This window comes from Geotrypetes seraphini, chromosome 11, assembly GCF_902459505.1.
Source record: "Geotrypetes seraphini chromosome 11, aGeoSer1.1, whole genome shotgun sequence".
Lineage (NCBI taxonomy): Eukaryota > Metazoa > Chordata > Amphibia > Gymnophiona > Dermophiidae > Geotrypetes > Geotrypetes seraphini.
The window spans coordinates 16,667,966-16,695,004 of NC_047094.1; the positions used below are offsets into that span (position 1 = coordinate 16,667,966).

At 44.3% G+C, this 27,039-nt stretch overlaps 2 protein-coding genes across 5 annotated transcripts in view; one reads left to right on the forward strand and one right to left on the reverse strand.

Annotated features, from left to right (window-relative positions):
* The window catches only part of EIF3B (eukaryotic translation initiation factor 3 subunit B), a 43,665-nt gene extending 30,381 nt beyond the window's left edge, over positions 1-13,284 (reverse strand). Inside the window, exon 1 of the mRNA XM_033963338.1 lies at positions 12,975-13,284. Within this exon, the coding sequence (XP_033819229.1) occupies positions 12,975-13,077 (103 nt within the window). The 5' untranslated portion in view covers positions 13,078-13,284. The remainder of the gene's footprint in view (positions 1-12,974) is intronic.
* Positions 13,285-22,193: 8,909 nt separating this feature from the next.
* SNX8 (sorting nexin 8) overlaps positions 22,194-27,039 on the forward strand; it is a 58,287-nt gene continuing 53,441 nt past the window's right edge. Inside the window, exon 1 of one of the 4 annotated variants that reach the window (XM_033963339.1) lies at positions 22,194-22,328. The gene's annotated coding sequence lies outside the window, so the exon portion shown is untranslated. The other 3 variants (XM_033963342.1, XM_033963343.1, XM_033963341.1) reach the window with 3 other exon arrangements.

A 27,039-nucleotide genomic window follows, 5' to 3' on the forward strand; every position in this document is an offset into this window, starting at 1 on the left:
ACCTACTTTAACTCAAGTGCAGATAGTCTGCACTCCAAATCCAGAAGCGTGCTTTAAATCACTGACTCATCAGATCCGATATAATCTCTAGAGCAAGGGTGCCCACACTTTTTGGGCTTGCGAGCTACTTTTAAAATGACCAAGTCAAAATGATCTACCAACAATAAAATTTTTTTTAAAAACCCACAAAGCACCTGTACGCAGAGAAAATGCTAATTATCATTTCTATTCTGGGTTTTTTTCCCAAGAGGTCAAGGCAAATGACTCTATGCAATGTCACCTCAGTAACAACTATACAAAAATAGACAAATATACCCCCAATCTTTTTACTAAACTGTGATAATGGTTTTTAACGCAGGGAGCTGCGCTGAATGCCCTCTGCTGCTCTCGACGCTCATAGGCTCCCTGCACTAAAAACCATTATTGCGGTTTAGTAAAAGGGGGCCATAGTGCAAAATATAGACAGCAGATATAAATTCTCAAAACGGACACATTTTGATCATTAAATTGAATATAAAATCATTTTCCCTACCTTTGTTGTCTGGTGATTTCATGAGTCTCTAGTTGCACTTTCTTCTTCTGACTGTGCATCCAATATTTCTTCCTTTCTTTCAGCCTGCTGTATGCTTCCAGACCTCATTCCTTCCGCCAACTTTTTCTTCCTCTCTCCCTGCCCCCTCCCCTTTCTTTCTTTCTGTTTCCCTGCCCCCTTTCTTTCTGTTTCCCTTCCCCCCTTTCTTTCTGTCTCCCTGCCCTCCCTTCTTTTTCCCTGCCCTCTCCCAAACCACTGCCGCCATCAGGGAACAGGACCCCAAACCACCACCGCCCCAAACTCTAGCTGCTTCCCGACGCAGAAGTGCCGGGCCGACCAGCCTTCACCCCCAACTTCAATTCTAATGTCAGAGAGGAAGTTCCAGACCAGACAGGCAGCGATTGGCTGGCCCGGATCTTCCTCTCCGACATCAGAATTGACTTCGGGTGGGGAAGGTTGGTTGGCTTGGCGCTTCTGCGTTAGGAAGCAGGTAGAACATGAAAGCAATGGAAAGATGGTTGAAGCACTGATTAAAGATAGCATAGTCTGGCACTTGGATACACACAACCTGATGAAAGCCAGTCAACATGGCTTCAGGAAAGGGAAATCATGTTTTAAAAAATTTACTTCAATTTTTTGAGACCGTGAATGAACAAATTGATAGTGGAGAACCGGTGGACATAATATACTTAGACTTCCAGAAAGCGTTTGACAAAGTTCCACATAAAAAATACTTCTCAGGAAACTACAATGCCATGGAATAGGGGGGCACATACAAAGATGGATAGGCAAATGGCTGGAGAACAGAAAACAGAGAGTGGGCATAAATGGGAAGTTCTCCGACTGGGAGAAAGTGACTAGCGGTGTACCCCAGGGCTCGGTACTTGGGCCGATCTTATTTAATATTTATATCAATGACCTAAAAGAAGGAACATTCAGTGAGTTCATCAAGTTTGCAGACAACACAAAGTTATGCCGGGTGATCAGATCGCAGAAGGATAGCGAGGAACTCCAGAGTGACTTGTGTCAGATAGAGAAATGGCAGATGAAATTTAATGCGGAGAAATGCAAAGTAATGCATACGAGTATAGAATGTCAGGTGCAACTATGGGTAAGAGCGAACAAGAAAAGGACTTGGGTGTACTGATAGATAGGAACCTGAAACCATCAGCACAATGTGCGGCGGCGGCAAAGAAAGCAAATAGAATGTTAGGCATGATAAAGAAAGGAATCACAAGTATATCGGAGAGGGTCATAAAGTAAGGAATACGAGTATAGAATGTCAGGTGCAACTATGGGTAAGAGCGAACAAGAAAAGGACTTGGGTGTACTGATAGATAGGAACCTGAAACCATCAGCACAATGTGCGGCGGCGGCAAAGAAAGCAAATAGAATGTTAGGCATGATAAAGAAAGGAATCACAAGTATATCGGAGAGGGTCATAATGCTGCTTTATAGAGCAATGGTCAGACCCCACTTGGAATACTGCGTCCAACATTGGTCCCCCAACCTAAAGAAGGATATAAAACTGCTGGAGAGGGTGCAGAGACGAGCAACAAAGCTAGTAAAAGGTATGGAGAAACTGGAATACGAGGATCGACTTAAGAAACTGGGATTGTTCTCCCTTGAGAAAAGGAGACTGCGAGAGGATATGATCGAGACCTTCAAAATACTGAAAGGAATCGACAAAATAGAGCAGAAAAAATTATTTACATTGTCCAATTCGACACGGACAAGAGGACATGGAATGAAGCTAAGGGGGGACAAGTTCAGGACAAATATCAGGAAGTTCTGCTTCACGCAGAGAATGGTTGACACCTGGAATGCTCTCCCAGCGGAGGCTATTGCGGATTTAACCATCCTAGGTTTCAAAAGTAAACTAGATGCACATCTCCTACGAGAGGCATAGAAGGATATGGGTATCTAAATATTGCACCTGGCGGGGCCTCCGCGTGTGCGGATCGCCGGACTTGATGGACCAAGGGTCTGATCCGGAGATGTTGCTTATTATGTTCTTAATCTATCACAGATCCCAGGATGGGCTCTGCGATCGACTCGCGTTGCCTTTGCGATCTACTGGTCGATTGTGATCGACCTTTTGGGGACCCCTGCTCTAGAGTAAGTACACACAGGAAATCTAATACAATAGTATTTAACTTTAAAAAGGAGACTATGATAAAATGGGGAGAATGGTCAAAAACTTAAGAGGAAAAGAAACTACATCTGGCACAGATGCTATTCAGAAATACCATCCTGGAAGCCCAGATCAGATATAGTCCATGTATTAAAAAGGAGAAAGGAATGGGTGGCATTTTCTTTTTACGTTTCCCATGTAAATGTATAGTAAGATATCGAGATAATAAGTATGTGTTTTTCGAGCCATCTCAACTTACAGCTTTTCTGACACTGAAACGTCTGGAAAAAGAGGGTATAACAACAACTACCACAATAACAACTATGTAACTGTAATAACAACTAATTGGACTTGGTATTAGAATAATTCCTCAAGTCAGACACATGATACTATTCTTTATTATATAGAATTTAAAATTGATTTCCTTAAAAGTTCACTCTTATATATATCTTGGATCACATAATTATCGAGGACTTGAGACTGTCCGATTAGAGTTTTGTCCATATTATGTTAATGATTTACTTATTATTTTGTGTTCGATCTGACAATCTTTCTGTACAAAATGTTTTGATTTTGTTAAAAAAATTTTTAAAATGATAAATAAAGAATAAAAAAAAAAAAAAAAAAAAAGGAGAAAGGAAGACCAAATGACAGCTAGCACTGTTAAAAAGTAAGACGAGGGAAGCTATTAGACAACAAAGAAATTCTTTCAGAAAACAGAAGGATTCCACTGAAAATAATAGTAAACAAAAAATGGCAAGTCAAATGCAAAGCACTAATAAGAAAGGCAAAGAGAGACTTTGAAAAAAAGATTGTGTTGGAGGCAAAAAGCACATAATAAATACATTCTTTTAAAGGTATATTAAAAGCAAGAAGATGGAAATATGTTCTTACCTGTTAATTTTCTTTCCTCTAGATGCAGCAGATGAATCCAGAGACTAGTGGGATAGCTCACATCTACCAGCAAGCGGAGATAGAGAACTGATTAACAGGTGGTCCTATTGGTTGACACTCTCCCTGTATCTTCAGTATTGCTCCTTGCCCAGAAATATGGTCAATACGTAAAAAACTTATTTCCCAGAATAAATTGTAAAGGCAACAATAGAGAAAACAACTACCAACTATAACAAAACTGCAGAAACACAGAAAACATAAACAGAGATCCAATAGCCAGAAAGGGTGGGGCTCTGGATTCATCTGCTGTGTCTAGAGGAAAGAAAATTAACAGGTAAGAACATAATTTTTCCTTCCTCGGCAACAGCAGCAGATGAATCCAGAGACTAGTGAGATGTAGCAAAGCAATCCTCAATCAGGGTGGGAAGCGAACGACGCCTCTGCAATAACCGACGCACCAAAGGCAGCCTCTGCACGCTCCGCCACATCCAACCGATAATGCTTAGAAAAAGTGTTCTTAGAAGACCAAGTAGCCGCCCGACAAATCCCCTCCAAAGAAAAACCTTTGGACTTTGCCCAAGAAGTAGCCGGCGCTCTAGTGGAATGAGCATGAAGCTTGTCCGGCAACCGCTTACCTGAAGTCAAGTAAGCAGAAGCAATGGTTTCCTTGACCCATCGAGCAATGGAAGCTTTAGACGCAGCCATACCTTTGTTGCGGCCCGCAAATAACACAAAGAGGTGATCTGACTGGCGAAAGTCATTAGTAAGTCTAAGCTAATGGAGAAGAATCCTATGTACATCTAGGAACCGCAGCGAAGAGAACTTCTCCCCCCCAATCCTCTTTCCGGAAGGCTGGAAGGAAGAGAGACTGGTTAACATGAAAGGCTGATACCACTTTAGGAAGAAACGATGGAACAGTCGTCACAGATACCCCCGAATCTGAAATGCGCAAAAAAGGATCTCTACAAGACAACGCCTGCAACTCAGACACCTGCCTGGCCGAAGCCATTGCAACAAGGAAAACCGCTTTCAACGTCACATCCTTCAAAGTTGCTGTCAACAAAGGTTCAAAGGGAGGCTTTTGCAACCCCCCAAGGACTACCTTAAGACTCCACTCCGGACATATCTTCTTAATAGGAGGACAAATATGTTGCACCCCTTTTAGAAATCGAACCATATCAGGTTGGGACACAAGGGAAGAACGAGCCATGCGGCCTCTGTAACAAGCTATAGCAGCCACTTGAACCTTAAGAGAATTATGGGCCAATCCCTTGGCAACTCCATCCTGAAGAAAGGAAAGGATGGAAGAGAGAGAAGCCTGGAAGAGAGAGAGACCCTGAGCAGAACACCAAGAATTGAAAACCCTCCAGACTAGCATAAGAGGCAGAAGTAGACCTCTTTTTGGCCTGAAGAAGAGTGGAAATAACTGGCTCTGAATATCCCTTACGTCTCAGCTGTGACCTTTCAAGAGCCAGGCCGTAAGACCAAAGTGGGGCGGATTTTCCATGCATATCGGACCTTGAGTTAGCAAGTCCGGAGTCACGGGAAATGCCAACCGATCGCCCATCGACAGACGCATCAGGTCCGCATACCAGGGACGACGCAGCCAATCCGGAGCTACCAGTATCACCGTGCCCGGAAAGTGAGTTATGCGATGTAACACCCGACCTATTATCAGCCAAGGAGGAAACACATAAAGTAGACAATTCGGAGGTCATGGAAGAGCCAATGTGTCTACCCCCTTGGATGCCATCTCCCTGCGTCTGCTGAAGAATCGAGGCAGCTTGGCATTTCGAGATCAGGCCATGAGATCCATCTCCGGAAGACCCCACCTCTGAACTAGAAGGTCGAATGCACGAGTGGAGAGTTCCCATTCCCCAGGATCTAGAAGATTTCTGCTGAGAAAGTCTACCTGAACATTTGCCTGCCCCGCAATGTGTGCTGCTGAGAGAAGAGGAAGATGAACCTCTGCCCATTGAAGCAGGACCATAGCCTCGTTGGCCAATTGCGGACTGCGTGTACCTCCCTGCCGGTTGACATAAGCCACCGCCGTTACATTGTCCGAAAAGACCATCGTCAGACGGTCCTGAATCATGGACTGAAACGTGAGAAGCGCTAGCCTGATCGTTCTCAACTCCAGCATATTGATCGACCACTGAGTCTCCTCCTGAGACCAGACCCCCTGCGCTGAAGATTGAAGGCACTGAGCTCCAAATCCCAGCAGACTAGCATCTGTTGTAACTACGATCCAGTCCGGTGTTGCAAGTAGCATTCCTTTGAACAGATTGAACTCGCTGAGCCACCAATGCATGCTGAGTGCTGCTTGAGATGTCCACGGAAGACGACGATTGTAGTCCTGAGACACTGGAGACCACCAGGAGAAAAGGGACTGCTGCAACAGTCTCATGTGGAAGCGAGCTCAGGGCACCACCTCCAGAGTCGCTACCATCAACCCCAGAACTTGTACATAATCCCAATCCCTCGGTCTGGGCGACTGGAGAAGCAGGCGAACCTGAGATTGCAACTTCTCTCCCCGATCGTTCGGTAGAAATACCTTCCCCAGATTTGTGTCGAAATGCACCCCCAGATGCTCCAACGATTGGGAAGGGGTAAGAGAGCTCTTTGGAAAATTGATGACCCACCCCAAAGATTGGAGAAGAGAGATCATTCTTTGGGTTACTGCCAAACTCTCCTGCCTGGAAGATGCCCGGATCAACCAGTCGTCCAAGTAAGGATGTACCCGAATCCCTTCCTGACGAAGGAAAGCTGCCACTACTACCATGACCTTGGAGAACGTACGTGGAACTGTGGCCAGTCCAAACAGCATGGCGCGAAACTGATAGTGCTGGTCAAGGATCGCAAAGCGAAGATACCTCTGATGCGGGGGCCAAATTGGAATGTGCAGATAAGCTTCCTTGAGGTCGAGTGCTGTCAGGAATTCCCCCGGCTGAACAGCTGCAATGATCGACCTCACTGTTTCCATCCGGAAATGCCTGACCCGCAGAAAGCGACTGATCTTCTTGAGATCCAAGACAGGTCAGATCGAACCCCCCCTTTTTGGGCACTATGAAATAAATGGAGTATCTTCCCTGACCCCTTTCCTCTGGAGGAATGGGAATTACGGCCCCAATGTCCAAAAGAACTTGAAGAGTGACCTGTACCGATTCTCGTTTGGCCTCCCCCGTACAAGGGGAGACCAAAAAAGAATATGCGACAGGAGAGGAAAATTCTAATTTCTAACCTTCTCGAATAATGTCCAATACCCACAGATCAGACGTTATCTTGGCCAACTCCGCCAGAAAGGAAGACAGCCGACCCCCTATGGTCACGACGGAGGGAGCCGACATCCCGTCATTGGGAATTACGTAAGGGGTATGGGCTGGTTGAGCAGGTTGGGGTTTTGTAGGACGAAAGGAATTCTTTTGTGAAAACCTAGGCCTAGAATTATAGGAAGAACCGTAAGAAGGCGGAAAGGACGGCTTTCCAGGTCGATATCTTTTAACATCCCGGAAACGATTTCTGGCAGAAGACACCTTCAAAGGAGCTTTAGGTTTATCTTCTGGTAACCGTTGTGTTTTGGTATCCCTAAAATCCTTCACCAATTTGTCTAAATCATCTCTGAATAGTAAACAACCCTTAAAAGGAAGCCGCACGAATCTAAGCTTGGAAGCCGCATCTGCCGCCCAGTGACTGAGCCACAAGGATCATCGAGAAACAACAGAAAGAGCCATTTGTTTCGCCGAAGCCCTAATAATATCATAGAGGGTGTCTGCCAGATATGCTAGACTCGTTTCCATATCCGGAAAGTCGGATGGCACAGTCACCCCGGTCTCCATCATTTTATCTGCCATACCCTGAGTCCATTGCAGGCAAGCCTGTGCTGCATAGGTACTGCACACCGCCGCCTGCAAGGTAACCACTGCTACATCAAAGGACAGCTTGAGAGAAGATTCAATTTTTCTATCTTGAATGTCTTTGAGGGCTATACCACCCTCAACCGGCAAGGTAGTCTTCTTGGTAACCGCAGCCACCAAAGTGTCCACCCTGGGGTTCTTAAATTTGTCAAGCTCATCCTGAGAGATGGGGTACAACTGGCGCTTAGCCTTCGCCACCCGGACACCAGCCTCCGGCGTGTCCCACTGCACAGAAATAAGCTCCAGCATCGCATCGTGCACCAGAAACGCTTTTGCAGGTTTTTTCGTGCCCACCATAAGAGGATTAGCCGAGCTCGACGTGAGCATCCTGCTGAAAAATATTAAGGTCCTGCAGCGCCTTGGTAATAAAGGATGGTAATTCCTCTCTATGAAAAAGACGGAGCGCGGTAGGATCATCCACGTCCCTAGCCAGCGCATCCTCAAGCTCTAAATCCGCCACCTCCCAGTCTTCCAGAGTTTCTGGTCAAGACAAAGACAAGGCGAAGTCAGAAGGAGAGTCCCCGGCATCCATAGGCGCTACCCTGCGTCTCTTAGCGGCCTGAGACTCCAGAGGAGGTCCACTGGCCAGCAGGACCGACCCCTAGTCCAAAGTACAGTCCGGACGCTGAGCAGGCTGAGAGCTTTGCATTAAAAAAGCCTTGTGCATTAACATGACAAATTCCAGGGAAAACGCCACCAGATTCGATGGAGCCTGCAAAGCAAAAGTTTTCTCCCCCTGAAATCTGCCCCGCAAAGGTAGAAGAAGCAAAACAGCTGGCCAACGTGCACTGAAGCAGAACGGCAGCAGCCGCGAGCACGGGAAAAGCAGGCCCGACTTCAACAGCGCGGGAAACCACCAACGCATCAGGCGCTATCTGCACGTCCTCTCCTACAGCGTCCGCGCAACCTGCTGAACAGAGGCCCGACGGTGTTCGCTGCTTCCCACAGTGGGAACACCTCTTAACCGCCTCTGCCGCCATTACTTACAACCGCTGAGCAACTACCCAAGTGAAACCCCGCGGCACAAAATCCCAGCGACCAAACGGCAGACCCAAGAAACAACCACAAGCAAAAGAAAGAAAAATCACTCTCACCCGAGTCCACCATTTGCTAAGGCTGGTAGTTGCAGGCTGAGACAGACAGCAAAGCACTGTCCAGCAGCAGCACACTGGTCTTCTTCTTTTTTTTTTGTAAGCCTTGTTTCAGGGAAAGAAGAAAACACAGATGACCAGTAAGAAATCTCAATCCATTGGAGAGGAGGGTGGAGCAGAGACCTGGGGGGACCCAGGTGTGACTCCGAAAGCTGGCACCGCTCAGCCAAGCACCCCAATCTAACTAAAGATAAAAATTCTCAACAGCAGAATAAACAGAAAACCAGCCGGAATCCAGGAGCTCGTGGAACAGCAACCCATCACCTGCTGGGAGATAGAGAATACTGAAGATACAAGGAGAGTGCCAACCAATAGGACCACCTGTTAATCAGTTCTCTATCTCCGCCTGCTGGTAGATGTGAGCTATCCCACTAGTCTCTGGATTCATCTGCTGCTGTTGCCGAGGAAGGTAAAAGAATCAATGATGAGGATTCCTCGAAAGCGGGAAAAAAGGAATCCTCATCCGCGCAGAGTTACGTTTTCAGTTTTTAATCCACATGTTCTCATATCAGGACCTTTAGGGACCCCTAAGGAAGACAGCATTGTCGAAACACAGACCGTGTTGGGTTCACAGTTCCCAACAGTTTGAATCCTAGATATATTTTGTGTGGATTATCAAACTGTATATTTTTAAATAAAGCCTGAATCTTGAACATCACCATTTCCACAGAGTTTTCGTTTTCGCTGCAATTCTGGTCATTGCACCTCAAAATAAATATAGCGGAATTAAAAAAGATACAGAGAAGGGTGCTGAAAATGATAAGAGGATGGGGCAACTTCCCTATGAGAAAAGGATAAAGCAGCTACTGCTCTTCAGCTTGGAAAAGAGATGGTTGATGGGAGATACAAAAGAGGTCTATAAAATATTGAGTAGAGTGGAATGAGTAGACATGAATCACTTGTTTACTCTTTCCAAAAATACTAGGGCTGGGAGCACATGATGAAGCATTAAGTAGCAAGTTTAGAAGAAATCATGAGAACATAAGAATAGCCTTACTAGAATGTCCAAATGTCAATCAAGCCCAGTAGCCTATTCTCATAGTGGCCAATCCAGGTCAATAGTACCTGACCAAAATCCAAAAAGTAGCAACATTCCATGCTACCGATCCAGGGCAAGCAGTGGCTTGCCCCATGTCTTTCTCAATAACAGACTATGGACTTTTCCACCAGGAAATTGTCCAAGCCCTTCTTAAAACCAGCTATGCTCTCCGCTCTTACCACAACCTCTGGCAATGCATTCCAGAGCTTAACTATTCTCTGAGTGAAAAAAATATTTCCTCCTATTGGTTTAAAAAATATTTCCCCGTAACTTCGAGTGTCCCCTAGTCTTTGTAACTTTTGACAGAGTGAAAAATCAATCCACTTGTATCCATTCTACACACTCAGGATTTTGTAGACTTCTTTCATATCTCCCCTCAGCTGTCTCTTTTCCAAGCTGAAGAGACCTAACCCTTATAGTCTTTCCTCATACGAGAGGAGTTCCATCCCCTTTATCATCTTGGTCATTCTTCTTTGAATCTTTTCTAGCGCCGGTATATCTTTCTTGAGGTAAGGAGACCAGAACTGAAAGCAATACTCCAAGTGAGGTTGCACCATGGAACGATACAGACACATTATAACATTCTTAGCCTTGTTAACCATCCTTTTTAATAATTTCTAGCATCTCGTTTGCTTTTTCGGCCGCCGTCACACATTGGATGGAAGTTTTCATCGTACTGTCTACAATGAAGGGCATGGAGGACCTCTCATATACTGACAGACTGAAAAAGCTAGGGCTTTTCTCCCTGGAAAAGCGGAGACTAAGAGGAGACATGATAGAAACCGTCAAGATCATGAAGGGCATAGAAAAAATAGACAGGGACAGATTTTTCAAATTAAGGGGATCAACAAGTACAAGGGGGCATTCAGAGAAACTGAAAGGGGAGAGGTTTAGAACAAACGCCAGGAAGTTCTTTTTCACACAGAGGGTGGTAGATACATGGAACGCGCTACCAGAGGATGTGATAAACAGGAGCACGCTACAGGGGTTCAAAGAAGCTTTGGATAGGTACTTCGAAGACAAAGGGATTGAGGGGTACAGATAAGAGTAGAGGTAGATTATAGGGATGGGATTAGAGGTAAGTTACAAAATTAAATCAGGGACCACTGTTCAGGCACTAGGCCTGATGGGCCGCCGTGGGAGCGGACCGCTGAGCAGGATGGACCTCTGGTCTAACTCAGCGGGGGCAACTTCTTATGTTCTTAATGACACCTAGTGAAAATATTTCTTCACACAACCTATAATAAAGGGATTTGTTGCCATAGAACGCTGTGAAAAGTAGTTAGTTTAGCAGGATTTTAAAAAGGTTTGGAATATTTCCTAACAGAGAAGTCCATAAGCCATTAATTACAGTATTTATTTCTAGGAAAAGTATTTATTTCTAGGAAAAGCAGCATAAAAATCTGTTTTAATTTTGTGGAATCTGCCAGGTACTTGTGACTTAAATTGGCCACTATCTGAAACAGGATGAAAAACTAGGCCTGATGGACCTTCAGTCTGTCCCAGTATGGAAAACCTTATGCGCTTATGTACTCATACCAACAGCAACTTCAAAAACATAAAATGCAGACAGCTAGTAGCATTACAGTTTCCTAAAGACAAAAATTGAGTGCAGATGGTGGAATAATCTGCACCAGTGGGAACACTGACTGCATTTTAAATGTCCAAGGGTCTGGTAAACTGTATCTTGAAACCCTCCCCAGGCATCCTTAAAAAGTAACCTTATCTTGTTATACACTAGGACAGTCACAACCTCATCAACTCTTTCAATGTTCAGAAACGTGAAACACCCACTTTCTTTAAACTTACAACCCTTGTGTGTTACCTTTCCTACTATTTATTTTAAGCATTTATATACCACTTATAGACTAATTGGTTTACATTCAGGTACTCAAGCATTCTTCCCTATCTGTCCCAGCAAGCTCACACTCTATCTAATGTACCTAGGGGAATGGGGGATTAAGTGACTTGTAGCTCAAAAACAATGTATATAGGATAAAGAGAGATCAATCATAAATCCACAAAAATACCTCCCTTATATTCAAACCATTTTGAGCGTTCATACATTCGCTGAGAGTCCACTGCCCTGACGCAGCTATACAGCGAAATGCCAGCTAGCCAGGAACGGACCGCAGCAAAGAAAACAGAAGCTGAGAGATATAAGAACTCATAAGAACTCCCTGCCTAAGTTCATTATCAGTTTTTTTGAGAGTTTTTTTGATATACATCATCTTAAAATTAGGCAAGAGGGGGAGATTGCCGATGAGGTTAGTTCCCTATCTAGTGCTGTTGTATAGTTAATCACTGGCAACGCACGGGGATCTGAGGCCTCTCCTCTATAAAGAACTTTAAATGTGTGATTAGTGGAGATAAAGTGTGATATGAGAAAACTTCATCACTGTTTCTAATTAAGAATTTGGAAAATTGAATACAAGGGAGGTATTTTTGTGGATTAAGTGACTTGCCCAGGGTCACAAGGAGCAGTGTGGGATTTGAACCTACAAACTCAGGGTGCTGAGGCTGTAGCTCTAACCACTGCACCCCCAAACTCCCCTATATAGTGCTGAACGGTGTATGCAGTGCTGTACCTTTTGACACTTAATAGACGGTCCCTGCCCAGAAGAGCTTACAATTTAATTTGAACAGACAGAGGTGGCATATAGGGTTGGGGATGCAGAACCCAAGGTGAGAGTTGTTAGGAGTCGAAAGCAGTCTCGAAGAGTTGGGCCTTTAGCTGGGCCTTGAACGCTGCCAGAGCCCCGCTGTAGGGATTCAGGCAGTTTGCCCCAAGCATAAGGCAAGCACACAAAAAAGCTTGCCCAAGCGTTCTCTGAATCTCTCCAACTTTCTTACAGGTGCAAAGCTAAATGCCCCCACGGCAAATAGTATCCGCTCCCCCCCCAAAAAAAAAAAAAAAAAAAAAAGAGTGGGCAACAATCCCTTTAATCAGCATCTTTAAAAGATTTTTTTTTAAAGCAAATACTACAATGAGGGAGGAGAGGAAGTCTGGAAGCCAGAATGCACTCACTCCCTTTCTGAGTCTCCCCCCACAAATAGCCCAGCAGCTGCCACTTCCAGGGCATATCCTGGAGCCCAGCAGCGGCCTCAGTACCAAGAGCAGGGGGACGGAAACGTGAACTGGGCCCGGCGCAGGCGAAACAAGGCCTCGCTCTCGGCCTCCGTAGAGCCGGCTTTGTAAGGAGGCCGCGGCGCCTTGTCTTTTCACCAGGCCAGCCTCCCAACCCTGGCGGCAGAGCCCCGCGCGCGCCGTTGGGGGGGTGGGGGGTGGGGAGAGCTCGCGCGCTCTCACCTTCGTCGGTGATGTCATCCACGAAATCCTCCGGGTCGCTGAAAGAGATCTCCTCGGGGTCCTCGAAGTCCGGCCCGTCCGCCATGCTCTCCGTCTCCTGCATTGGAGGCGAGGGCAGCGTCTCCAGCGCTAGGCGGGTAGGACGGGTCGCGCCCGGGGAGCAGACCCCCCCACCACCAGCTCCCCAACAAGGTAACGGGCTCGGCTCCAAACCCCAAAAAATTAAAAAAAAAAAGATAATAATATCCCGGGCGGCGGCTCCGCGAGCTCAGAGGGCCATGTGCGCGAGACCCGGCGCGAGGCGGAAAAGGAACGTTCCACTTCGCCGGCGCGGGGGAGGTCACCTTCCGTGGCTGGGCAGGCGACGGCAGCGGCGAGACTAAGGATAAATTAACACCTGGAGAGTTTTCTATCGGGAGATCTACGAAATTCAGCTAAGTCAGAGCCGTACTCGTACTGCATAAAATAGCTTCCGATGTATTTTCTATATTAGAATGTAAACCCTATTTGCGTGGTGAACTTAGTTTCTCCCTCAATATGGAAGAACACGTATAATATAGGCGAAGGGCAGGGAAGGAGCGTCTCATTGTGCCACGATGGGCTGAAGTTGTTGCGCCGAAAAGTTCTCAGCCTAACCAAGAAAAGAATGATGTGGAGCCATGAAACTTACCAAGTTATTGCAAATGGAACGAAAAGTGTGGAATAACTTGTAGGTTTCATGGCTGGGCTGAGAAGTTCCAAGTTCAATTTATTTAATACACCGCAAATATGAACCCAAAGTTAAAATCTAAGCGGTTTTACAATGAATATACATCGGGGAGGTAAAACAATACAAAAAAAACTCCATCACATTTAAAGGGAAAACAACCCCCCCCCCCCCCCCAAATAAGGTTAGATTACAATAACATTTGCAAGGGAACTTTTTTCAGCAGCCCCTTGTAAAAATAGTTGGAAAGTTGTTTTCTAGTGTCTTATTTATTTTATTTATAAGTTCACGATCCCTGTACCATATACAAAAAAATAAATAAATAAATAAATTGTGGTCTACAAAATTAATAAAATTAAACCTTGTCTAGCTTGGAAAATAATAATTGTGCTTTCTCTGGACATATACTTATGCAGCAACTGGATACTACTTTCAATTATTTTTAAACTTTAGTTCAAATCACTGTTAAGTTGCTGGTTTGTCTCTCAATTTAGGGCTCCTTTTATCAAGGCGCGCTACGGGGGCTAGCGCGTCAGACATTTCATCACGCGCTAACCCCTGCGACAGCCTTAGGGGTCCTTTTACAAACCGCCTGCCGCACTAGTACCTAACACTGACGAGGCGTTAGGATTTTAGGCATAGAAGGGCATAGAGAGAGTGGAGAGGGACAGATTCTTCAAACTTTCGAATAATAAAAGAACAAGAGGGCACTCGGAAAAGTTGAAAGGGGACAGATTCAGAACGAATGCTAGGAAGTTCTTCTTTACCCAACGTGTGGTGGACACCTGGAATGCGCTTCCAGAGGACGTAATAGGGCAGAGTACGGTACTGGGGTTCAAGAAAGGATTGGACAATTTCCTGTTGGAAAAGGGGATAGAGGGGTATAGATAGAGGATTACAGTCCAGGTCCTGGACCTGTTGGGCCACCGCGTGTGCGGACTGCTGGGCACGATGGACCTCTGGTCTGACCCAGCGGAGGCACTGCTTATGTTCTTATGTTCTTAGGCTGCCGCGGGGGTTAGCGCGTGATGAAATGTCCGACACGCTAACTCCCGTAGCGTACCTTGATAAAAGGGGCCCTTAGTGTTATTGAATAGCTTGGAGTCGCCTCACTGTTTTTAGGGGTCTGTTTTAAAGGCAACTGTGTATCTTTTGGGCTGCTTAGAAGTGAAATAAGGGTCACTGTGTAGATCAAGGGTGGGCAATTTTCCCAAAGGGCCACATGAGAAACTGGGACTATTTTGGAGGGTTGAACTTAATTCTTCTCCACCTTAATTTTATCTCTTCATACAAAGCAGTAAATTGTATGATTTTGCTATTGGTAGATGTTACAATTAGGCTAAGAAAATGTGAAACAGGCATACTAAAAACACCAACATTACATCACTATTTAATTACTATTTAATCAACATTCACAAAAACAATTTTGAAAATGTGCATGTTTTTGCAGTCTTTCAAAGAGCAGTATTAAATTAACTTTGTACAACAACAACAAAAAAAATGCTATTGCAATTTTTTTTGTAGTCTGATTAATTCATTTGCTGTTTTCAGTTCTTTTTAAGTCGGTGAGAGAAATATAGTATGTCTTGGGCTTGAACAAGTGCTGTCAGGTCCCATACACTTTTAAGCACTTTGTCCAGGCTGAGCCATCTGACAGCTGTGTAGTAGCCTATGTCACCACCTTCAGTTTCGTGCTCCTCCAAAAGTGCAACAAATTGTCTGTGATACAATACTTTTGCCCTGATTAATTATTTTAGTTACAACATCAATAACTTACACAAAACACCTCATGATGCAAAAATACCAATTTCTGTTCTGGGCTTATTTCGGTCACTTTATCTTGCATCTGCTTCAAAAGTCTGACATTTTTTTCTTGTTAGATTTGGACAACCATCGGTTGTAACACCTTTCAGTTGGTCCCATTCCAGACCCAGCTTGTCTAAGCATGCATTTACCTCCATGAACAAATTGCTCCCCGTCATCGTGCCTTTCACTGACCACATTGCTGCCAGCTCCTCTGTAATTTCAGTCTTTCGTTATCCCACGTACAAAGATGAGTAACTGAGCTGTGTCGCTGACATCACAGCTCTCGTCCAGAGCCAAGGAGAAAAAGTTAAAATTGCAATTTGTTTTGCAGCTAAAGCTCCAAATTTCCTGCAATGTCCTCGATCCTAGAGAGGAGTACATTCTAAAATTATTCTTTTTTTCCTCAGGGCATATTAGTGCTGTAGAATCCACCAAACACTTTCATAAACTCCCCATTAGAGAATGGCTTACTTTTTTTGCAATTTGGTGAGATATCACAAAGCTGGTCTTGACTTTTCCATTGCTTGATGGGTAAAGTTTGATAGAAACTCTGTTGCTTTTGCAGCTTAGCTAGCAAAGCTTCAGATGTCCACACCTGCTCTGCATCAGTCAAGTTCTTTATAGTATTTCTCTGCGTGTTTAGTCTCATAATGGTGATTCAAATTGTAATCCTTAAACACAGCAACCTGTTCTCCACAAACTAAGCACACAGCTTTACCTTTCACTTCAGTAAATAAATACTTAGAAGTCCATATCTTATTAAAAACTCTACATTCTTTATCAATCTTTTCTTAATATGAGCTGACATTTGTGAGGCCTAACAGCTAACACAACTCCTGTAAACATCTGTTTGCAACACATTACACTGAAGGTGCATAAGCTTGCACACACACATAAAAAAATTTAGCAGTCGCCTTCAAAATAAAAACAATGCAGTTGTATTGTGTGCATGATGTAGAATTATTATGTTTGATTCTTAATTTGCCATTGATCTCATGTGGGCTGGTTAGGGACAGCCAAAGGGCCGGATGTGGCCCGGGAGCCATACAATGCCCAGGTCTGATGTAGATAGCATGTTTAGTTTTTGCAGGGCTACTGACAAAGCCTCGCTCTGGACTTCAGAGTCTGGAGTTTAATCTTCATAAGTTGGTAAGAGCTGGGTGCATTTACTGTGTCAGCAGCTTTGTAAAAGGGGCTTTTAAAGATCTCTATACTTTGGAAGAAAAGGGGAGATGATTGAGATACTCAAACACGTGGTATAAATGCACAGGAGGCAAGACTCATCTAAAAGAAGCTCTGGAATGAGGGAGCAAATGAGGAAGCTGAAAGGAAAATAAAGTAAGGGCTCTTTTATTAAAGTATGTTAAACACTTAACATATGGTTAATGCCCAGAAACAAGCTACTGCATTAATGAGTTTTGTGGTAGTTTACCTGTTAAATTACATTACTAAAATTTTCAAGATTTTTCTGACAGACGGCATGGTATGAATAGGGTTACCAGATTTGTTAAAGAAAAAAAGGGTTCATAGACAACTCGGCGAAAGACAAAGGTGCGCGCCGACAACTGAGTGCAAGACGGAGGCGCGCGCCGAAGAAAATTACAGTTTTTAGGGGCTCGGACGGGGGGGGGGGTTTGTTGGGGAGCCCCCCCAGTTTACTTAATAGATATCGTGCCGGCGTTGTGGGGGGTTGTAACCCTCTACATTTTACTGTAAATTTAACTTTTTCCCTAAAAACGGGGAAAAAGTTAAGTTTTCAGTAAAATGTGGGGGGTTACAACCCCCCACAATGCCCCCACAACGCGGCGCAATCTCTATTAAGTAAAGTGGGGGGTTTCCCCCCCCCATCAGAGCCGTAAAAACAGTAATTTTCTGCGGCGCGCACCTCCGCACTGCGCTCAATTGTCTGCGCGCGCCTTTGTCCCGGTGCGCTTTTGACCTGACACCAAAAAAAGAGGACATGTTGCCCTACCCTGTTCTGCGCATAGCCCCGCCCCCACACAAACCTCATCTTTTCTCCTTTCCAGAGTCCGGGCTGCATGCGTGTGATGTAATTGCATTGCATCCATGCATTTTCAGAGGCCCTCCAGATGCGGCCCCAAGCTCGGGGCCTTCCAAAACCCAGACAAACTACCAGGTTTTGAAAATCCATCCAGACACCCAGACAGTCCTCTAAAAAGAGGGCATGTTCAGGTGTTCCGGGATATCTGGTATCCCTAGGTATGAGCAGAGAGTGGGCTGTTAGCGAGCTAGTGTCTTAAATAAGGAGGCAGTGAGTGTTCCCACATTAGCTCGCAGTAGGTAACAGGATTGCTTTTTTTTCCTGCGAGTTAAAATCCTGCATTAAGCCCAAAACTTAACATGCTTTAGTCAAATATCTTCTTACTTATTTCCCAGGAGTCACAAATTAGGAAAATTGCTATCCACGTACAGATGTAGCACAACTGTCCTAAAATGAATTCCATTAAGTGCAGTTTACTATAAGTCATATTGATTCTGAAGAACGCTAGATAAATTTATATTTTAGGCTTTTTATTTTATAGAAAAAGGAATCACAACCCAGTGTGCAGTCACAGTATTTCAGAGACATGTGATCAGCTATCTTTGAGATTCTCCAGCTTCACAATAGATCACTGTTATAATCAATCAATGCTTTGCATCTCTGAAGCACTCGGACCATTTTTTTCCACTCTGATCAGCATTAGTTCAGAAGAACTGATTGAGCTGCAGTTTGTGAATAGATTTCTATAGTCATTTGAAAGTGAATTCTTGGCTTACACATCAGACAAAAAAGGAACTTACCATATTTTACTTTCTTTAACTAACTTTCACGTTTGTATCCATTTTTGCAAAAATAAGTGAGGACAAAGCAAGTTAGAATGTTCACCAAAAATAGTGCAATTAAAATTCCCCCACAATAGTCATCATCATTCCTGACATCAAAACTCAGCACATCCTAAAAAATATTTAACACCCATTTTGAAAGAGCCAGGTCTTTAAAGCTTTGTAAAATGTATTTCAAATTTCTGACCTTTTATTTTAACTTATTTGTTGATCCAGTAGATTTGTCTGTGTGGTACATTATAAGGGATAGATTTGGCTATTAGAATCAACTTTTTAAGATCACTTGTTAATTTTACAATTTTGTTGATACTAGAACATGCTGTAGCTACTATAACTTTATAGATCATGCTTCAAAACTGGATTGAGTCTGTCCAATCAGCACATGCTATTTCTGACCAATCAGGAAGCTGCTTTTGTCAGCCAATCACAGTCCAGACATCTAGGCAACAGGGCAGCTATAAAAAGCGTTGGCTTTTTGGGTTTCATACACTTGCTGCTTCAACCATGAACAAGACTCGGAACCTGATGTTGGAAGAGTGTGTTCGTGTGTCAGTGTTGAGGAAGGATTTTCATGCCGACAGATTGCCAGCAAAGTCAGCTGCAGTCACAACACGGTAGTAAAGATTGTACAAAAGAAGAAAGCAATGGGTTCAGTGGTAGACAAGCCTTGGTCCAGTCATTCACATGCATCAACATCACACCAAGACCATGCACCTTGATGCATTTCATTGAGCAATTGCAAGTTGACCTCACGTCAGCTACTATGTGAGCGGTCAGATGACTGTCATATTATTGTCAGATCATCAACAGTTTGTTGCTGGTGCCTGCAGTTTGTTCTGCGGGGCTGCAAAGCATACAACAAGCCACTGATGACTGATGTCCAAAGGCGTAACAGGATTGAGTGGGTGCAGAAGCACTCAAGCTGAACGTGTGAAATGTGGGAAAAAGTGCATTTCAGCAATGAAAGCACCTTCTGCTTGTTTGGTAACCAGGTCTACACCTACGTGAGGAGGTTTCCTGGAGAGGAGTTCAAGCCTGAATGCCTTAACCTCACCGTGAAGCATCATTTGAAGGTTATGGACTGTGGTTGCATGGTTGCTAGTGGTGTAGGACGTCTGCACTTCATTGATGGAATGGTCAACGGGACTACGTACATCACAATATTGCAAAAGTGCATGGTTCCATCAGCTCAGCAGCTGTTCACAGGCTGGTTTCTGTTCCAAGATGACAATGCACCTTGCCATCGCTCCAAATAGGTGATCAACTGGAAGTGTCAGAACAACATACGAGTCAGTTGACTGGCCTGCCTAATCTCTGGATCTGAATCCAATCGAGAACTTGTGGCACAAGGTGGCCTGGGAGATATCCAAGAGACATCCAACATCAAAGAAAAGATTAGGTTCTTACCTTGCTAATCTTCTTTCTTGTAAACAGAAATGGTAGCCTTGATCAGTGGGTAAAACCCTCATCAGCTGCGAGGGTTGTAGAAAGCCAAGTGTTTTGTTTTCATGCTCCATCTTCCATCTCTCTGGGATGAGCTCTTCAGTCAGTACCAAAGCTTCTAGCGAGTCCTAGAGTGATAAGAAAGGGGTGCGAGGAAACTCTCCAAAACCACATAGATCTGTTTCTTCTCTAAATACAAACATCAAATAATGCTTTTAAACCACTACTAACCAAGACAAACACGGTAGAAACAAAAGGGGCCACCTACCTGATTGCCATTTACATCAATAGTTCTGTTGCTCAGTATTTAAAATGAGCCTCTTATGAGTGAATTCATTCCTGACCCAACTGGGCAGGAGATAGAAACAAGACATCTGAAATAGAATTCAGGCTAGTATACATCTGATAGGGCAGGTGTCAAGACCTCCATTCCTGTTTACAAGAAAGGAGATTAGCAAGGTAAGAACTTAATCTTTCCTTCTTGTGCAACAGGGCTAGTAGTCTTGACCAGCAGGACATATCAGAGCAGTCCCAGGTTCTAAGGGTAGGACATTGGAGCGTGCTGCCAGCATGGAGTCCACAAAGGTAGTGTCCAGCCTGGCTACGACATCCAACCTATAAAACTTAATAAACATGTAGAACATGTAGACATGTAAACATATAGAAGTTAAACCAAGTAGCCACCCTCCAAATCTCTGCATGTGAGACTGCTCTAGTCTCTGCTCAGGATGACACAATGCTGCAAGTGGAGTGGCCTTCAGCACCACTGGAGACTGCTTTCTATATAGGCAGAAGATATGGCCATCCTAATCCATTCACAGCAGAAAAGATTCTAGGACTTTATGTTTGCTAGAGGATCCCAGGAGAGGACAGAGACTGAGAGTGTAAGAGAGCTTGAGACGTACCTTTATCATGAATTGAAGTTGACTAATAGAAGAAAATGAACCTGTGAATCTGATAACTGTTAACACTGAAGAAAATGGTAAACAGTTGAGTTTGACACCTAGAATCAAATTAAAGAGTTCCAGTTCATTTCTATATTGCAAACTGTGTGCCCTGAGATGCTGGCAAGGAGAGGCGCCGGCAGACTGCTTATAGGACATGCCTCTCGCAGTGAGAGGCACGTCCTGTAGTCAGTCAGCTGGCGCCTGCACCTCTCCTCGCTGGCACCTCTGCTCCTCCTCCTCACCTTTCCTTCTGCAGCACACCACACCCCCTTCCATACCAGCGGTAACAGGAGGCTCAGGGCCGTGGTTGAAAGACATCCTCGCAAGCATGGACATCGTGATGACATCATGCATGACATCATTGTGTCAACATACGTACATTTCTGGGTGCCCTCTAGCCACAGCCCCGAGATTAGTGTGCCAGCAGCTTAAAAAGTTTGCAGCCCACTGAGTTACACATTAATGTGGACAAATGCATAGTGATGCACATTAGGAAAAATAACCTGAATCACAGTTACCGGATGCTAGGGTCCACCTTTGGATTTAGCACCCAAGAAAAGGATCTGGGTATCATCATAGACAATACGATGAAACCTTCCACCCAATGTGTGGCGGTGGCAAAAAAAGCAAACAGGATTCTAGGAATTATTAAAAAAAGGGATGGTTAACAAGACTAAGAATGTAATAATGCCCCTGTATCGCTCCATGGTGCGACCTCATCTGGAGTATTGCGTTTTGGCCAGGTACTAGTGACCTGGATTGGCCACCGTGAGAACGGGCTACTGGGCTTGATGGACCATTGGTCACTCTGACCCTCTAAGTCTATTGTTATGTTCACATTGGCCTCTTTGATATCAATTGAGGGGAGAAGTTGAGACCTCGGAATTAAGAATCCTCTGGCCTACCGGATTTATCAAGGGAGACTGAAAGCTTGTGACCTGTAAAACCCGTAATCATAGTTTTATGAGCGCAGGTGCCTGCAAAGTCATGTGCGATCCGGTCTTTAGTAGCATTTAGCCACAAGGCTCAGCCGTACACTTTCCAGTGCCTGATTTATTTTTTTTTCAATATCTAAAACCAACAAAACTAGTTTATAAATCAAATCTATACATGAAGACTATCCAGCTTTCGTGGTTCGTGTTAAATCTGGAACGAGCAAATCTCATAAATAAACCGAGCTCCTTTCCATAGTCCCAAAGCTCTGAAATTCACAGAAAGAAGAGAGCACTAAACATGATCAGATCAAGGCGCAGAACAAATTGAGAAAGGCTATTGGAGCACCAGAGTGAGGCTTGGAATACCCCCCCCCCCCCACACACACACACACACACTTGTACAACCAGAATGAGGCCTGAAACGCGCTCTTAAAGAGGCTGGGTTTGTTAACAGGAGAAATGAAAGAGAGCCATTCATTGGGTAAGGAAACGGTTGGCCCTGCTGGCGCAAGCAGCGACGCTTCAACTCCGGGTGGAACGATGATTGCCCCTCCCCTCCCTTGCGCTCCTGTCGCCCGATATTATTTATTTATTTATTTATTTGGTCGGAGTCACGTGCCAGACTCACATGACGGGTTGCGAGCTGACGCCGTGCATTGCTCTGGTTTTGCAGGTATTAGAAGCGGCGCGTTGGGGTTGTCGGGCTTATGGTGCTGGCAGGTGGGAGATAAATGCAGCAAACCCCCCCCCCCTCCTTCTCTGTAGCGGAGGCAGGTTCATGGGACAACTCAATTCTCAGTGCAGTTGATGGTAATCCGCCCCCTTTCTCCAGCTATTTTGGGGTACTTCATTTTTTTCTAATTCAGTAAATGTGTTGCTTATTCAGGGCAAGTGAAACGGGTTTGGGGGTTTTTGTTTTTTTGGGGCATAAGCAATTATGCAGTAGTAATCTCTTAAGAACGTAAATGTCATACTGGGTTAGATCGAAGATCCAACAGGGGACAGGCTAAATCACATATATGTAGCCCAGTGGTCTCCAACTCCAACCCTTTGCAGGGCCACATTTGGGATTTGTCGGTACTTGGAAGGCCTCAGAAAACATAGTTAATGTCTTATTAAATAAGTGACAATTTTGCATGAGGTAAACTCTTTATAGTTCTAAATCTTTCCTTTTGGCCAAGTCTTAATAATACCATATGATCAAGAAACTGTTTTATTATACTTTTGTGATTATGATAAACATACTGAGGGCCTCAAATTAGTACCTGGCGGGCTGCGAGTTTGAGACCACTGCTATAGGCTAAGGCTCTTTACATTTGCATCTCCTCTTCCTATAGGCTAAGGCTCTTTACACCTGCATTGTGATGTCATAGAACTTTATGGTTATGGAAACAGTAACATGATGGTAGATAATGGCCCATCCAGAGCATCCACTATCTCCTCTCCCTATTGGCTAAGGCTCTTAACATTTGAATCTCCTTTTCCTATAGGCCAGTGGTCTCCAACTCAAACCCTTTGCAGGGCCACATTTGGGATTTGTAGGTGCTTGGACAGCCTCAGAAAAAAAAAAGTTAATGTCTTATTAAAGAAATGACAATTTTGCATGAGGTAAAACTCTTTATAGTTGATAAATCTTTCCTTTTGCCTAAGTCTTAATAATACCATATGATCAAGAAACTGTTTTATTTTACTTTTGTGATTATGATAAACATACCGAGGGCCTCAAAATAGTATCTGGCGGGCTGCATGTGGTCCCCGGGCTGTGAGTTTGAGACCACTGATCTAGCCGGATCCAACGATGTTATGTTCATATATGGGTGTCCGAATCTACGTGTGCAATAATGATTAATAGACTGACCTTTTTTTAATCTAGGTATATGTTGAGCCCCTTTTTAAATTAGCTTTGCTAACTTAGCATATCTTCTAGCAACACATCTACGGAGATTAATTGTATCATGACTGAAAAATATTTTCTCCAACTTGTTATTTAAAATGTCACTTATTAGCATCATAGGGTGCCTCCTAGACATAGGACTACTTAGAAACATAGAAACATAGAAATTGACGGCAGAAAAGGGCTATAGCCCATCGAGTCTGCCCATACCAATGACCCACTCCCTGATTCTTACTCTCCTAGAGATCCCACATGAATATCCCATTTTCTCTTGAAATCTAACACGCTGCTGGCCTCAATCACCCTCTGAGGCAGCTCGTTCCAATGATCTACCACCCTTTCAGTGAAGAAGTACTTCCTCGCATCACCCTGAAATTTCCCTCCCCTGATTTTCAGCGAGTGTCCTCTGGTTACTGAGGGCCCTATAAGACTGAAGATATCATCTTTCACCTCTATACGCCCAGTAATATACTTAAAGGTCTCAATCATGTCCCCTCTCTCCCTTCGCTCCTCCAGTGAGTACATCCGCAGTTTTTTTAACCTTTCTTCATACGTGAGATCCCTGAGCCCCAAAACCATCCTGGTAGCCATTCGCTGAACCGACTCAATTCTCAACACATCTTTTCGGTAGTGTGGTCTCCAGAATTGAACACAATACTCGAGATGAGGTCTCACCATGGATCTGTACAGCGGCATTATGACTTCAGGTTTTCTGCTGACAAAACCCCTACGGATACAGCCCATCATTTGTCTTGCCTTGGACGATGCCTTCTCCACTTGATTGGCAGCCTTCATATCGTCGCTAATGATCACTCCTAAATCACGTTCCACCGTGGTCCTGGACAATGTTTCACCATTTAGTGTGTAAGTTCTGTGTGGATTTTTTTTGCCTAGGTGCATTACTTTACATTTTTTAGCATTGAAGCCCAGCTGCCAAGTTGATGACCACTGTTCAAGCTGTCTTAGGTCCTGCGTCATAAAGTCAGGCACACTGCTTTTGCCTACTATGTTGCATAGTTTGGCATCGTCGGCAAACAGTGATACTTTTCCTCTAAGTCCTTGGGTCAAATCTCCTATGAATAAATTGAATAGAATCGGCCCTAAGACGGAGCCCTGAGGTACTCCACTCATCACTGCTGATGTTTTGGAGGGGGTACCGTTTACCATCACCCTTTGAAGCCTACCATCTAGCCAATCCCTTACCCATGTTGTGAATGTATCCCCTAATCCCATCGATTTTAGTTTGTTCAACAGCCTGCGGTGTGGAACGCTATCAAAAGCTTTGCTGAAGTCCAAGTATATCACGTCAAGGGACTCACCAGCATCCAGATGACTGGTCACCCAATCAAAGAAGTCAATCAGATTAGATTGGCAGGACCTTCCCCTGGTGAATCCGTGTTGCTGTGGATCACGTAGATTTTCTTCATCTAGAATTTTGTCAAGTTCCTGTTTGATCAGTGTTTCCATGAGTTTGCACACTATGGATGTAAGACTCACCGGTCTGTAATTTCCTGTCTCCGTTCTGCAGCCCTTTTTGTGGAGTGGAATTACGTTAGCTGTTTTCCAGTCTAGGGGTACTATTCCCGTGCGCATGGAAAGATTGAAGAGTACGGATAGTGGTTCAGCCAGAACTTCACTCAGCTCTCTGAGTACCCTGGGGTGTAGATTGTCTGGCCCCATAGCTTTGTCTACTTTGAGTCTTGAAAGTTCGTGGTAGACATTACTAGGTGTAAACTCGTAATCACGAAACAGGTCATTTTGGCTATTTCTTATTTGTAGTTGCGGACCATCTCCCGGTGCTTCACAGGTGAATACTGAGCAGAAGTATTCATTTAGCAGTTCTGCTTTGGTAGTATCAGATTCTACGTAGTTTCCATCTGATTTCCTAAGGCGTTCTATTCCATTTTTGTTTCTCTTCCTGTCGCTAATGTACCTGAAGAAGGATTTGTCCCCTTTTTTAATGTTCCGTGCTAGATCTTCCTCTGTTTGAAGTTTGGCTTCCCTGACTGCCTTTTTGACAGCCTTAGATTTGGCCTGATAGTCTTCTTTTGCCTCCCTTTTCCCAAGATGTTTGTAGGTAATAAATGTTTCTTTTTTCATTTTAATGAGGTCAGAAATTTCTTTGTTGAACCATTGTGGTTTTTTGTTTCTCCGGCGTTTGCTTACTGTTTTTACGTAGCGGCTAGATGCTTCGTTCAGGATGGATTTTAGGTTTGACCACATATTTTCCGGGTTGTCAGTTTCAGCATGGTTTTGCAGCTTTTGATGGACAAAGTCTCTCATGTGGTCGAAATCTGCCTCCCTAAAGTTGAGGACCCTTGTAGCTGTGTTTGATTTAGAGAAGCCTTTCCTGAGGTTGAGCCATACCATGTTGTGGTCGCTGGAGCCCAGCGTGTCTCCCACTGATACTTCCGAGACACTGTCTCCATTTGTGAGTACCAGGTCCAGTATTGCTTTTTCCCTGGTGGGCTCTAATACCATTTGTTTTAGTTGTGCACCCTTAATGGAGGTTATTATTCTCTTGCTACCGCTCGTAGTTGCTGAGAGGGTGTTCCAGTCTGCATCTGGCATGTTGAAGTCGCCTAATAGTACTGTGTCACCACGCAAAGTGATGTTCTCTATGTCCTCAATCAATTCTTTGTCTTCGTCTTCCTTTTGTCTCGGAGGCCTGTATACCACACCGAGGTAAAGGCATTTTTCGTTCCCTCTGGTCAGGTTTACCCAAAGTGATTCCCCTGTGTATCTAACCTCTGTGATCCTGGTAGTTTTGATATTATCCTTAGTGTATAGTGCTACCCCCCCTCCTAATTTTCCCTCTCTGTCCCGACGAAGTAGATTGTAGCCTGGTATAACCATATCCCACCCATGCGAGTCTGTGAACCAGGTCTCGGATATCGCTACTATATCAAGGTCTGCATTCCTTATTTCTGTATACTTGAAGAGGTAAAGATTAAATCTCTATTTATTCTACCTAAGTCATGATTTTATATAATTGTATTTCTATGTTAAAACCATTTTTTTCTAAGCTGAATAACTCTAATGTTTAAGTTGCATTTATCACTGTAACTATCACCCTTCTCTGAACTGTATAGCTCTCGTATATCTTTTTGGAGATAGAGAATGACACGGTGACAAAATTCGTCACCGTTCCCGTCCCCGCGGATAACCGCGGGAAACCATCTTCATGTCATTCTTTAAGGAGAGAGGGAAGAATCAAAGTATGAAAGGCCACAACCACTGACCCGCAAGCTTTGCTTTGAAGAATGCTGGTGTAGAAGGACTGAGGTTAAAATAGACACTAGAAAATGACATGGGATTATTTCCTGCGGTTATCCGCAGGGACGGGAACGGTGATGAATTTTGTCACCGTGTCATTCTCTAAGGTAGCTTTGAGACCCCCTGCTTTAGAGAGTGCCCTCTCGTTTTCTCTACCTTGGAGAGGGTGAACAACCTGTAAGCTTGGCCTTAACCGCACAAACCTCGATCACTT